The 15,838-nt window shown below is 37.2% G+C and overlaps 1 protein-coding gene across 4 annotated transcripts in view; it reads right to left on the bottom strand.

The window, feature by feature from the left end:
• The window catches only part of Myo5a (myosin VA), a 152,754-nt gene that overhangs the window by 88,914 nt on the left and 48,002 nt on the right, over positions 1-15,838 (bottom strand). For all 4 annotated transcript variants that reach the window (XM_027411150.2, XM_035443808.1, XM_027411148.2 and 1 more), the window contains exons 3-5: positions 13,415-13,586; positions 11,211-11,355; positions 4,995-5,151 (exon numbers count right to left, since the gene is read on the bottom strand). In XM_027411150.2, the coding sequence (XP_027266951.1) occupies positions 4,995-5,151; positions 11,211-11,355; positions 13,415-13,586 (474 nt within the window). The remainder of the gene's footprint in view (positions 1-4,994; positions 5,152-11,210; positions 11,356-13,414; positions 13,587-15,838) is intronic.

Below are 15,838 nucleotides of genomic sequence, written 5' to 3'. Positions count from 1 at the left end.
TATACAATTTCTATTCCTCAACCTGTATCAATTGTCTATTCCTCATACTAGACAGGCAGCTAGCTACAACAGTGCTACACACTATGAAAAGAGGGTAAGCTAAGGCTAAAGTAGACCTTTTTGTCTTTCAGTAAAACATTTAAACATAGAAGAGCAAATGGTGAATGCAGCAAATGAAGTCAGTTTGAAGGCTTGGATGTCACAAGTAGGCCCATTTAATCTCTCTGAGAAGCACTACCATACCCAGAGGATAGATGAGCTTATGGAAGTAAAAAGGGGGATTTTGGGGTGGAAGGTATAAGTGGCAGGGACAGGAAAATGGGAGGGAGGAGCATGTATGTGTCAAAGGAACAGGGGCTCAATCTAAGCTATTATGCATGAAAATGCCATAAGTGAGCTTGTCATGTTATATGCTAACAAACAAATAAATTTTAAAAAATTAAAACATTGGGGACTGGAGAGGTGGCTCAGTGGTTAAGAGCACTAGCTACTCTTCAGAGGAACCAGATTTTATTCCCAGCACCCACATGGTAGCACACAACTGTTTCTAACTTCAGTCCCAGAGGATCTGATGCACTCTGGCTTCTGTAGGCACCAGGCAAGCATGTAGTGCACACACACACACACACACACACACACACACACACACACACACACACACACACACACACACACATATATGCAGGTAAGATATTATATGCATAAAATAAAAACTTAAAAAATAAGGACATGATTCTAACCTTTGGACTTGATATGGAAAGATGTATCTTTTGTCTATATCTTCTAGTTGTTTCTTCTGTCATGTAAGTACTATATCCACAAGACTCTAATGTTATTTTCATTCCAATCAACAAGAAATCGCTATGCTATAGGAAGGTTTATGGCTGTGGTTCAGCTGAACCATCCCTGCTTCTCTGGGACCAAGTGAACTTGATCCTGGTGGATAATCTTTTTGATGTGTTCTTGAATTGAGTTTATAAGCATTATATTGAGAATTCTTACAATCATATCTATCAGAGATTCTAACCTATTATTTTCTTTTTTGTTAATTCTTTGTCTAATGTTGGTATCAGGGTAATTTTTGGGTTTGTAAAAATAATTTAGAAATGTTCTTTCATTTTCTATTATATTAAATAATTTGAGAAGTATTGATGTTGCTTTTTCCTTGGAGGTCAGGTAGAATTCTATCCAGAATCCAGCTGGTCATGAGCATTTTTATTTGGGAGGTTTTAAATTACTCTATCTCACTGGAGGTATGGGACTATTTATTAACTTCATCTTCAAGTAGCTTTGGTAGACCATGTATATCTAAAAATTCATTTTTTATGATTTTTTCCAGTTGTATGGAATATAAATAAAATTTTAAGGATGGTCTTATGATTCTCTGAATTTCCCCAGTGTCTGTTGTACTATCTCCATTTTTATATATAATTTTATTAACTTGGGTTTTGCTCTCTTTTATTTTAGATTAAGGTTTCTTAATCTTGTTCATCCTTTCCAAGGGACAATCACCATTTTATTGATTCTTTGTATTTTTTTCATTCATTTCAGTCCTGATTTTGATTATCTCTTCCCAACTACTCTTTTGGGAGTTATTTGTTCTTGTTTTCCAAGGCTTTCATGTATCCTTAAATTATTAATTTGAGATCTCTTACTTTCTGATGCAGACACTAAGTGATATAATCTTTCTTCTTCTTTGTATCAAAATCACAGATTTTGGCATGTTATGTTTTCATTTTCATTCAATTCTATGAATTTTAAAATTTCCTTCTTGATTTCTATTTTGATCCAATTATCATTCATGAGTTTGTGCAATTTGTGTAGTTTCTATTGTTATTGATATCCAGCTTTATTCCGTTATGGTCAGATATAATGAAGAATGTTATTTCAATTGTCCTATATTTGTTTAGATTTGCTTTGTTCTAACATGTGATTGATTTGTAGGAAGTTCCATTAGCTTCTGAGAATATGTATTATTTAATGTTTAGGTGGAATGTTCAGTCTGTTAGGTCCATTTGGTTTATGATGTCAGTTTAACTTCAGAGTTTTCTAGTTTAGTTTTTGTTTGTTTTCGATGACCTGTATATTGGTGAAAGTAGAACTCACTCACTATTATCGCTGTGTTGTGGCCAATCTGTGGTTTTATATCAAATAGTGTTTCTTTTATGAAATTGGCTACCTCTATGTTTGGTACATGTATGTTTAAGATTTTAAGTTGAGACAAGATCTTGCTATGTAGTCCTGGTAACTCACTGTTTAGCCCAGGCTGGACTCCAACTCATGGTGATCCTTTTGCCTTAAGCTCCTGTGAGCTGAAATTTTAGATAGGAACCATCAAAATTGTTATTTATTTATTTATTTATTTATTTATTTATTTATTTATTTTGAGGTAAGGTCTGTGTAGTCCAGATTGGCCTCAAACTCAACATGTATCCAAGAATCACCTTGAACTCTTGATCCTCTTGCCTCTACCTCCTAAATGCTGGGATTACAGGTGTGTGTCACTACTTCTGCCTCCCATATTCTATTCCAGTCTTTGAAATTAAAATAACCTGTTTGCTGTTGCTAAAAATTCTCTACTTCAAAAAAATTCATTTATTTTTATTTTATGCATACATGAAACACGTGTGTGCCTGGTGCTAGAGAGGAACAGAAGAGGGTGTTATATCCTTTTGGAACTGGAGTTAGAGGTGCTTGTGAACCACTATGTGGGTGCTGGGAACCCAACCCAGCTCCTCTTCAGGAGCACCAATTACTCTTATTGCTTCTGCCTCAGTCTCCAAGTGCTTGGATCACAATTATGAGCGACCATGCCTGGCAAGACAACAAGTACTCTGAGCTATCTCTCCAGGCCTGAAAATTCTCTATTTTTTGCCTATGGTATTGGGAATGAACCCAGGGATTTGTAATGAAGCTGTCTACCACTGAACTGCATTGCTCAAGAGTCCTTTATCAAAGGAAATCTTCTTGATCTAAATGTAAATAAATAAACAGTAATACAGAAAGAGAACCTTTATCTTTTTTTCTCATCTCAGCAAACAAGGTAAATTCCTCTTAACTGCATTTTATTAAAACAAAAGTATCTATACCCATTTTAAAATTTTAATGTCTTTTCTACTAACAAAACTCAAATTTGTACTGTAAACCATGACAACAAAACAACATAGCTGTTTTTTCAAAGAGGTAGAAAACAGCTCTTGACATTATCCTAAAAGGTTGTCTGAGACAAACTCAAAATCTAGTTTTGGATGATCTAGCATAAAACACATGGGATTCCCTAATGCTATGACAACCAAGATTTTGGGATATTCTAATATTAGGAACTGAGATGTTTTAGGGCTCTGTCCTAAATACTAGGAATCTGTTGCACTGGGGATAAAATGAATAAAAGTCTACACTAAGCCCTGCTGTTTTTGATCTCAAATTAAATACTGGCTCTGAAAATGTATGGCTTCAATATTAACATTAGTAGCATCCACTACTATATACAGAGCTAAATCCTTTAAAAATCTTAATTTTAGATTTTCCTACTTTTCTCTGGCACAGCCACCTGCTCCTTAATGCCCATGTTATAACAGAAACCCCTTCCTTGTTCGTCCTGCAGCACAGTAGCTTTGGAAGCCTCTCTACTTCCTCAGAATATCTTGTCAGGGTAATCCAGGAATAGGAATCCTGCGCCACTACAGGGCAGCCATGTAGACATAGGTCACAGCATTCAATTTAGAGGTGTTACACACAGCACTGCAAACCAGGCACAATTACCTCTAGTCAGATTACAGCAAAAACCACTTGTACCAAGGTGCTTCAGGTCATTTTAGCTCCATCTGTGTTTGGGTGATAACAAGAATTGACAGAGAAAAGACAGGGATAAAATCATGCCCATGTGAATTTTTATAAGAAGGGTTTGTTTCTTCCTGTCCTGATTTCTCTCCATTTAATGAAACTTACTTTTTTCATTTTTTCACAAAGCTATAACTTTCCTGAAGTAGTATTAACAAGCAATTCTAGTCCAGCTACAAATCTTTAAACATCAAATTGTCATACATCCAATCCCCTAGACTTTGGCACAGGCATTTCTACTTTGTACATGGCTTTAACATTGGTTTGGTTGGGTTTTCAGGGGCAGGGTTTCACTGTCCTGCCTAGGCTGGCCTCCAGCTCATGGTGATCTTCCTCCCTTAAGCCTCCCCAATGCTGGGATAATAGGCATAAGCCATCATACCCACAGGTACACCACTTTTGGAGATACATTATTTTCTCACAGTATTTTCTGTCTCAAAAATTTATAATTTTGAATTTCTATACCAAGATATACCTGTAAAATACATTTTTTGTTGTTTTTTTGAGACAAGGTCTCTCTGTATAGCCCTTGCTGTCCTGGAAATCACACTGTAAGACAGACTGGCTCACAGAGATCCGCCTGCCTCTGCCTTCTGAGTGCTGGGATTAAAAGTGTGTACCACCACCAACAACAACAACAACACCCAACAACACTTTTTATAAAGTAAGAATGCTCATGTGATTAGGGTTTATATATAATTCAGATTTGGGAAAAATTAAAATTGGTAGCTTAAGAAGTTGAGCTAAGCATAGAAAATGTACCATGGGTAAAAGGATAACAGAATCACTCATGCTTGAGTGAGAGCAAATCCTGTTTTGGAAGAAGTATAAACAAGTACTCAAGGCTGGGAGAAAATGAGTAACTTTACCTCTGTACAGGAACAACAGGTATGAAGAGTACTGCCTGGTGTTATAGGCAGAACTCTTTCTGGAAGTTAAAAGGAAGCATTATGGAGTGACACAGATTTTACTTGAAATACCCACTTTACAGAATTTTCACCTTTCCTAGATCTCCTACTAATATACAGAAAAGAATTTCCTTAGCTTTAGTGGCTGAAAACCACAAACTTTCTGACGTGTACTATAGCAATCAAGTTTTCAGCTCATGTCTTAATCAGAGACTATAGAAAAAAGGTAGAGAATGTTGCTCTTACCTCCATAATGGGGTTGGAGGCCAAGACTTTTTCCTCAACATTGGCCTCACTGGCAGAACCACTTACAGTTGCAAAGTATCGCATGGCATACTTAGCGGAGACTGTCTTTCCTGCGCCAGACTCTCCACTTACAATGATGGACTGATTTCGTTCATCCCTGTAAAACAAGTAAGAGTAACTGCCAGTATGTCTACTTCTGAGTGGTATTACTACTGCTCCTTTTTCCCCATGAGGCAGGGTGAGTTTCTGCTAGTTCATATATACAACAATGTAGAAGCAAATGTATTTATTTGACATATATAAACAAATGTATTTATTTGAAACTATATTAAGAAACACAGTATTTCTTAACAAGAATGACTACCTATAAACAAGATAGAGAAGCAGGATACACCATTAACTTAAAGAGAATCATATAACTAAGGACAACTTTGTATCACAGGAATTCTAAACTTTGCGTGTGTGTGTGTGTGTGTGTGTGTGTGTGTGTGTGTGTGTGTGTGTGTCTGTGTCTGTGTGTGTGTGTGTGTCTGTGTGTGTGTGTGTCTCACAGTCTTTTACTCATGGAGATTTTCATTGGTATAATACTGCTGTCAGCTACCATAGAATAAAAGGGAAATATTCTTTGGAACCACAACAAAAGAATGTAGAAAAAAACATTCAAAGCACCTACAGTACCAGGTAAGAATCCATTTCGTTGGCTAATTTTATTTTTTAAATGTCATCACATTCATGTCTGAAGATACAGTAATAGGATACTACTATTATTTTTTTGCTGCTGTGTGAAGATGAAGCTTAAGTTGCAATGGAGACCCCAGGATGTTGGAGATGTCAGACCATAAGGCATTTATTAAGGAAAGCAGCATGCAAAGAATGGAGTGACCATAAAAGAGAGCTATATGCTCACTGTGGTAGCCGAGATGGAAGGGTGGAGCTACCCAAGCCCTTTGGAACCATGTTGGACAGGGAACTGCAGAATTTGGTATTTTCCCTGTTGAGTTTCACTCTTGCTTTTTTCTCACCACTCCTCATTATGCCTCCATTCTACCCTGTTGGAATGGATATATTCACTCTATGCCATTGTATACTAGAAGTATATAACCTGTTTTATGTTTTATGGGAGCATTTAGCTAAGAAATTGCTTTTAGTCTTAGATGAGACTTGGAATTTTTTAACAGTATTGGCACTATGAAATACTATGGGGACTTTAGAATTTGACTGACTGCATTTTACAGTATGAGGTGGCCATGAGCCAATGGGACAAGAAGTGAGAGGTTATGGTTTTAAAGTTGCTGTTTGGATGTCAAATTGACAATGGGCAAAGCTGTGATGTTTAAACTTGATTGCTAAATTGATCAGATTTAGAATCCCTGGCTACATCTGTGAGGGACTATCTAGATTTGATTAATTGAGTTGAAACCTACCATAAATGTGGCAATACAGTTCCACGGGGGGCTGGGGTCCTGAGAAGAAAAGGAGCTGATCATGAGCTTTTATCTCTGTTTCCTGACTGATGATGCAAAGTGGATGGCCACCTCAAGTTTCTTCTGCTGTGACTCCTGCCACAAAGCACTAGACCCCTGAAGTGTGAACCAAAATAAACTGTTCTTTCCTTAGATTGCCTTTGCCATGTACCTTGTTACAGCAATGATAAACGTAAATGATGTAGGGAGGAAAGTTTTTTTTTTTTCTTTTAAATTTTAGTCCATGTTCACTTGGGTCCTTTGTTTCTGGGCCACAGTGAATCACAGTAAGGAAAATGTAGTAAAACTGCTCACCTCATGGCAGCCAGGAAGCAAACAAAGCTGAGATGGGGGAGGGGTAAGAGAAACCCCTGAAAGACATATTTCCAGCAGCCTATTTCCTCAAGCCAGGTTGCACTTCCTAATAGTGTATTCAGCTTAGAATTCATCAATGGATTAACTCATTGAAGAAGTTAGTACATTTATGATCCAATAGTCTCTTGATAACAGTACCAAATCTTCAGTGCACAAATCCCTGAAGCCATTGTATACTAAAATTTTAACACATGGCATGTACACATGTGGTGCCAAACCTGACTGAGGATGTACTGACTGAAAGTCACAAAACATCTGTAGAAAAATCATCCTTATAAGGTAGCATGCATTAAATACACCAAGCCTATTATATAACTAGGATACTTGGCACCACATGGTAGCTGAGTCACCGTTGCTAACAGGAGAGATTTCATCATCCATAAGAGTCATTTTCCACTTAGTCAATGAACTTCAGGATACTAGAGCGTTCAGAAACCACGTAAGTAGACAAAAGAAGGGATGGCCTAAGAAAGACCTGGTAATACATAAAGCCAAAGGTAATAAAAGCAGATTAAATGCCTGAATGGATGGAAGAAGACTGAAGAGATAGATGATGCTTCACAATGATGAAAAGAAGAGCTTGAATTTGAATTCTACTTAATTATTTTTCAAAGTGCTTCTGTACTTATCAGCCAATACAATTTTAAACCCTGGAAGAAAAAGGACATACACTCTCTTGTCCTTTTTGGTGAAAACAACAGAGGAGTTAATTTGCCTAAAGTTGTTGAGTAGTTTGCCAAGACAGCGGGTTATTATAGCCTAATTCCAGAGGTATGGGTAGGTCTAGAGTAGGCTCCTTCTGCTTTGTTATGTCACTCCTTAGCATGGTCTGTCCTTCACTAGGAACAAGAAAAATGCCCATGCATTAATCCTATCATTTCACAGAACACCGTAGGTCAAGCTAGACCATTTTTGAGACTGCGCCATCTTATAGTTGAGTAAACAGAGATACTAAGATTTAAGTTCTACGGTTATTGGGAGAGAAGCAATTAGTACAGACACCTTAAAAAAACTATATCAGGTTAATTAGACAGTACTAACTTTTTTCTCAATCAAGTGAAACTTAGGAACATTGCTCTAAGACTCACAAATATATAAAATAAAGATAACACTGGCTATATGGAAACAAAACTAAATTTTGATGTTTTAATGAAAATACTACTGTGATTTTGGTAAAGGAAAATAATCAGGGGCCAGTGAGATGGCTCAAAAGGCCAAGTCAGTTGGCTGAACTGACTCCATCCTTGAAATCCACATGATGGAGAGAGAACTGACTCCCATAAGTTATCCTCTGTGCTCACACACACACACACACACACACACACACACACAGAGAGAGAGAGAGAGAGAGAGAGAGAGAGAGAGAGAGAGAGAGAGAGAGTTTTAAGATAAGAAAAGACAAGCAAGAATGTGAGAAAAGGAATGCAAGAGGAAAAACAGGCACTGAACTCCATTTGCCTTTCTCCTCTAGAAGTCAACAGGCCCATTAAAAGTAAGGTTGTAACACCAGGGCACTGTTCTCTAAGGACCATGATTAGCATGGAGATGGGGTGGGATCATTTGTAACTAAAACACCTATAACGGGGCCACCACAATGGCTCTACAGGTAAAGGCACTTGCCATGAGGCCCCTTTCTGGCCTCTTCAGGTACTGCACCAACATGGTGCATATACATACATGCAGGTAAAACACTCATACACATGGAATAATTAAGTAAATAAATAAATAAATACAGATGTAAGCCCATTTCTTATCTCTCACCCACACCATGTACACACAACTCACCCTTCCTGTAACCTCTTCATCTCTAGAATGGAATTGCTTACCTTCAAGCTCTCAGAACAAATCCTTGTTGTCATTCTGACTCCTGCTTCTCTCTTACCCTGCATCAGCCATTTTTTTCCCAGTCCCATCTTAAAAATATATCCATAACCTATTCCTTCTCACCATCCTCATTAATATTGAAATTAATATCTCAACTAAATTGTCATTTCTCACTCAGATCACCAATTAACCTCCTTCTCATCTCCTGAGTTCTACCCTAGCTTGCTCTGTTTTGTTACTGTAAAGTTACTCTGATGTGATTTTAAACTTGTAAAAAACTATATATATAGTAAAATGAATTTCTGCCTATGCTTCCTTCAGATCTGGGAGCTATCTGCTTGCTATGTCACACATTTCTCTCATTCTAATATTTTATGCAACATTTGAGTGTTGTAAACATGATACTCCTACCACCTGCACAGTATGTTTCCTAAGTAGAGCTTTGTTCTCACCAACTTATAATGACCAAAATCAGGAAAGTTAATATTGTTAATATAATAACACTCCCAGTTTAGTCAATCATCCTATTGATAGGTGACAAAACAAGCCTTATTTATTTTTATTCTTTACCAGGCTTTGTTTGTGGGGTGCAACTTTTATCTAGTTTGCTGCTGCACCATGTCTAGAACAGTGGCTGGTTTGGGGATTGTGATTATGAAATTTCTGTCAGAAATGATGAACTGTATCGTTCCTATAGATGTGAGGGGTTTGTAGGAACAGTGGTGATGTGAAACACCAAGATTCACACCTGGGAAAGATGGAATGTTTATTGATAGGGGGAAAAAGGGTAAGAAATGATTGTGCAGCACTGATTCCTGCCTAAGCCAAAGCAGACATAGTCTGCTTGGTGACTGTAGCAGGATTTGTGGGTACAGATCTATTAATATATGTGATAAATATCCTAACTAACTGAAACATATTTTCAAACTATCTATAAGAGAAAACTAGGCAAAGGAAAACAACCTTCAGTTAAGAAATTATACTGATAAGTCATACTGACTCACGGGGAAAATCATGTGGGATGAGGAGAATGCCAGGAAGCAAGCTGAGTTTACTGACATTTGAGGGTTGCCACAGCAATGATGAAAGAACCATGCTTTCAGATTTAAGAACAGTCCTGGGGCTCAGAATGTTCTCAGCGTATGTAAGACTCTTGCTTTGATCCCTTGAGCCAAAGAAAGTATTTTCTGAGAAGCTGTTTAATTTTTTAAGCATTGTAAAATTCTTCAGAGATCAATTTTAGAGTCTAACAGTCCATGGGATACCCACTCTGAGTAGTGGGTCTCAGGCTATACTGAGTGGTGTCAGCATTGCACTGCAATGCTCTAGAGCTAGGAAAATCAAGTAGGGGTAGATCAGTATTGACTTAGAGGAAAATGTATTGACAGATGGAATTTTCTCAATGTTAAGCTTTAAACTTTGGATAATCATTACCATTTTATAGTAGTATCAGGCATACTTAACATATTATATACTAGTAATTCACTTAGTAATTTTATATTTAACATACCAATATTTTAGTGTCAGACTAACTGAATTTGAAAGGCAATTTTCCTATTGATGAGACTTTAGAAAAATTATACAACTTCTCTGAGCTTCAGTTTTACCAACTGTAAAATGAAGTTTTAATTTAATATGAAATTTAATGACAATAACAAACTCAAAAGTTGTTAGTAAATTGAAAGTACCTAGTTGATACCTTGTGGGGAGAAAGTACACAGTTAACTTTAGTACTTATTAAAAGTACTATTATTATTAAAAGGTACTATTATTATTAAAACTTCCATGGGCTTTTTCATTGAAGTAGTTCTAAAATTCTATCACACTTTGGCCCAAAAATGTACACTGGTTGCAAAAGAGAAAATAAAAGCCTCTATAGTGTTAGTTCCCTTTCTATTTTATAAACTGTTTTGGGGATTTCCTACATCATATTTTTACTAAGTTCCTCCTTGTAAACAGGAGAAATTAGTTAATTTTTTTCTATGCTCTCACCCTTTCACATTACAACATATCATTTATTATTCAGAGTATAGTTTCATCTTGAAAGTGCTTTTATTACCTAACCTCTACCCTCAAACTGTTAGGGCTCTGTGGGTGATATGAGACACACTTTGCAGATATTCTTTATACACACATAACTGATGTCCTACCATATATTTTAACTGCTATTATACAGATAATTTATTTTTCCAGTTTATAGGTCTTTTAGTTCATCTGTTCCTTTGCTGAATGACATTAGAGAAGTCCCTTTTTACTAAGGTTCCTACGAAACTTTAACTCTCTCATTACAAAACACAATACTTGTCTTTGCTTTGTCAAAGGAACATGATGAGATTCCAAAGGCAATTTAAAAACAAACTACACAATGTGTTTATAAATGTAAGATTTAAATTTTTAATTAAACAGTCTAGACAATCTGAGACATATTGGCCACAGATACTTAGGCAGTAATTATTTACAAGTTCTTACTCTCTTTAAAGATCCATGATGCAGCAAAGAATAAATTATCTTATGTAATAAGAACCATGAAATGATAATAGAAGTTCCTACCAACCTTGCCATTTGCTTATAAGCCTCTTCAGCTACTGCAAAGATGTGAGGATCCATGTCACCCATGTTCTGGCCACTGTATGCATTAATAATATCTTCTCCATAAATAGGCAGTTGTTCATAGGGATTTATAGCTACTAGGACTATTCCTGGGGGAAGAGGGTAAGAAAGAAAATGAAATCAATGATATCCCAATGGGCACATCAAGCTTGGTAAAGTAAGGCAGCGCAAAACCTTGTTTCAATTTAGTTCACATTAAACTAATGAATTGCTCAAAGATCAAAATATACCACAGTCTTTGGCTTTCTAAATTATTATACATAGTCCTAACTAATCTGGACTGATTTGTATAAAATAATGTGACTTGGATAGGGATGGAGCTCAGAGACAGGATTTGTCAATCATTCAGAAAGCTCTGGGTTTTATATCCATTGTGGAAAAAAGTAACAATGTTTTAAACAATTTAAATATTTAGTTAAAAAAAAAAAACTGGGAGCTGAAGGGATAGCTCAAGGGTAAGGAGCACTTGCTGATCTGAGTTCATTTCCCAGCACCCGGGTCAAGCAGCTCACAATTGCCTATAACTCTAACTCCCAGGAATCAGACCCTCTTCTAGACTTCGCAAGCACCCAAATGCATGTACACACACACACACACACACACACACACACACACACACACACACACACACACACACTCCACACATACAAATAATAAAATAAAAATTTTTAAAGCTCAGTTCCAGAAATAATCAGAGATTCATTAAAAGGGTTTTCTTTTAGAAGGATATTACAGTGGTAGTCATATAGTGAAAACAGAAGCAAACAAAACATATACTACAATTATTGTGAACCTACATGAGCATTAGACACCCCACAAAAACACATGCTTTTGAAGAATATTAAATGTCATAGAAAGTGGAGACAGGTAGAGGGTCAGAAGTTCAAAGTAATCTTCAGCTACATAATGAGTTCCAAGACAGTCTGAGCCATATGAGACACTGTCTAAAAGGAAAAAATCATAGAAAAATATGACATATGTACGAAAAAAAAATAAACTGAGGGGCTGGAGAGATGGCTGAGTGGTTAAGAGCACTGCTCTTGCAGAGGACCTGGGTTTGGTTCCCACAAGTGGCATGGTTCAGAACCATCTGTAACTCCAGTTCCAGGGTATCTGATACCCTCTTCTGACCTCCATAGGCACCTGATACACTATACATGCAGATCAAACACTCATACACATAAAAAAAATCTAAAAATATAAATTGAGGAAAATATTTAAAGAATAGGGAGAAAGGAAAATTATCATTAAGCATATATAAGACATAAATTCTTGCCGGGCAGTGGTGGCACACGCCTTTAATCCCAGCACTCTGGAGGCAGAGGCAGGTGGATCTCTGTGAGTTCGAGGCCAGCCTGGTCTACAAACCTACACAGAGAAACACTGACTCAAAAAAATCAAAATAAATAAATAAGCAAGTAAAAATAAAAAAGACATAAATTCTCCTGAGAGGGAAAAGTGGTTATACCTGCTTAACAGACAACAGTGAAGACAAAATAAACACAATATGGGGTCAGCAAGCCAGTGAACACATGAGAATGAATGAACACCCAGAGCTGGGCTTTGGAAGAGCCATGATTACAAGAGAGAGGGAAGATCACAGGAAGAAGAGCCAGAGTAGTGGGAGGAAATAAATATGAACAAAACAGAGCAGAGAAAAACAAAGACAGATGGGGCTGGGAGAAGAACTGTAGCCATGCACACATGTTCAAGCTTCACTTCTGAGAAAACTATCATAAGCTAGGTTGCTAGCAGCTAACACTGCAGGAAGGAGACAGACTCACCACAGCGTGTCAGTCCTGAGTGTCTAAGTGAGGATAAAGGTAGCAATAACCTTGCACCTGCACCAAATGCTAGTCTGTGAACATCTACTCTTCGATTTACAAGAGGAAAAGAACTGGTGACTTCAGCACTGAATCTGACATGACTGGGAGTGGAATGGTCCAAAAGATGGACCTGTTCACAAATTCACAAATAATTTTATTTGTCATGAAGCGTAATGAGCTAGTGACTACTGGTATATCTTTCTGGTAATTTGAAGTGATTTTTGGATGTATGAGAAATTCAACCAAGCTGGCTTTGCCTGTGTGCATTTCCATCACTACATCCACCAAAGGAAAGCTTACAGCTCATCAGGAGAGCACTTACCACAATATGTATAAATGAGTTTGGAATCGATGAAGCGAACTCGGAGATTATGCAGCACAGCAGGCTCATGAAGATAGCTGAGGGCTGTGAGATCATTTTCTCCAACAAGTATGTCAGGGTTCCGTAAGTGAGGCAGCTCCTTAGTCTTTGGATCTAGACGGTATTCCAAATCCTGAGGACAGAAGACACAACATTTATGTCAATAATGATGAACATGAAACAGACCTATGCATTTGATTATTTCCTATTTCTGATTTGCCTCTTGGCTTTTAAGTATATTTATTTCCTGTTATTTTTCTATTATCAGAAAAAAAAAACTAGTAAAAATGGCAAACAATAAAGAGTGGCTTCTTTTTATCAGACATAAATCTGCATGAATAATTTAAGATTTTGTTTTCATATTCAATTATGCATGCATGTATGTGTAGTGTGGGGGATGCCACTGTCCAGAGTCTAGAGCTTGGATTTCCTGGAATTGAAATTATAAGCATGAGCTTCCCAACACAGGTGCAGGGAACCAATCTCTGATCCTCTGGAAGAGCAATACATACTATTAACCACCGAGCCATTTCTCTAGCCCCACTGTAAATAATTTTTGCTAATAGTTGAAGAAGTCAGAGCCTAGAGATTTTTACCCAGAAAATTTTAACAATTAGATGAGTTCTCATCTCACTCTTCATTCTACACATGGGAAGTGATGGTCAGTATAAAAGAGGTCAAGAGTTTAGCTCTAGAATCAGATTTACCTGGGTTCAAACCCTTATACTGACACTTGACTTCTGTGCGGCTTTGTGTGCATTATTTAAACTAAATCTATTTGTAAGATTGATTAACAAAAGTAGCTCAAAAAGTTGTGGCAAAAATTAAAGAAGCAATGCTTGGCATACTCTACGAATCCCCGAGGTTTCTGAACCCCTAAGAATCCTAAGAATCCCCTAAAATTATGTGCCACAACTTGTGTGCATATATTTGGTAACAATAATTCATTCTTTTCATTAGATTGTAATGAGGTACCTGGCCCCAAACATTAAGAAATTCCATATGGGCTAGTAAGGTGGCTCAGTAGGTAAAGATTTTTGCAGCTAACCTGATGACCTGAGTTTGATCCCTACTTAGTGAAAGGAAAGTAACTCCTGAAGTTGTCCTCTGACCTCCATATGTGCATCATGGCATGAACACATGTGGGCACACATACATGAATATGCATACTAAATGTCAAAATAAAATTAAGAAGTAATATGCTTTATAAAATCATAGGCATATGGAACTTTTTGACAATGCCAATTACGGAAGCTGCCACTCTACTATATATTAAAGACAAATAGCATAGGACAGATGGAAAGGGGGAAACATAGGTTCAATTATAATGGAGCATGCTAGTTTATTACTGAAGATGTAAAGAGGGGTCAAATATGCAAATCAGGTATGAATAGATTAGCATACAGGAAAGGTATGATGCTATGGGCCTTTTCCCTCTGTTTGTTTCTCCAGGGATAATGCCCTTTTCTGAGGCTGACTGCTCACTGCACTGACTCTGTCAATCCACAACTGTTTCCTTACTGTTCCAATCTGAGTGCTTTAAATTCCCCTCACTATGCTGTGCTTGCCTGCTCACTGGGATGTAACGTTTGGGGTCATTTACCTTTTCTGTTTATGTCTAAATAGTGTGAAAATATGGAGTGAAAGAAAGTCCTGGAGGATGATGTGGGGCTTTAGAGATGCTCAAGACCATCCTGGTTTGATAATACCATAGTTCAACATGGGGCTCCACAACAGCAGAAGGGCATCCCACAATGTTCTTCCCAGTCTTCATGGGAGGATGGAGCAGTTATTCAGTCAGTGTGGGAAGAAAGTGGAACTGGAATATTAGAGAAGACACTGACAAGGGACATCTATAACATATTTATGAAATTTTCCTCTTGGAATGGACATAATCTGCTTCTCTGAAATGATTAGTCATTATCAAATAAGTGCACTTCTAATATTGCAAAGACAATGTTTTTTTTTCCTATTGTATTCTAGGACCTAAAATACTGTATTTCATAAAAAGGGAACTGGTTAGTTGCAGGGAGACTGTGACTATTTTCCTCACTTATATCCTGTTCCAAGAATTGCTCTTCCTCCTCTTCCTTGTACCCTTTTTGTTTGTTTGTTTGTTTGTTTTTGAAACACAGGATCTCCTGTGCAGGATTATCCTAAGTAGTGCAGGATAACTTACAAACTTCTGATTCTCCACTCTACTTCCCAAGTGCTGGGACTACAGTGTGCATACCTATACCAGGCTGATGACCTGCTTTTGTTAATTCCATTGACTTCAGGCAAATCTGATGCCTCTGAACCTTAGTTTCCTTATTTGGCAAACAGTAAAAATATCACCTACCAACCCATAGAGATGTGAACTAAAATTAGAAAATATAGCTCAGC

The sequence above is a fragment of the Cricetulus griseus genome, chromosome 4 (assembly GCF_003668045.3).
Source record: "Cricetulus griseus strain 17A/GY chromosome 4, alternate assembly CriGri-PICRH-1.0, whole genome shotgun sequence".
Lineage (NCBI taxonomy): Eukaryota > Metazoa > Chordata > Mammalia > Rodentia > Cricetidae > Cricetulus > Cricetulus griseus.
This window is presented reverse-complemented; position numbering and strand designations above follow the sequence as displayed.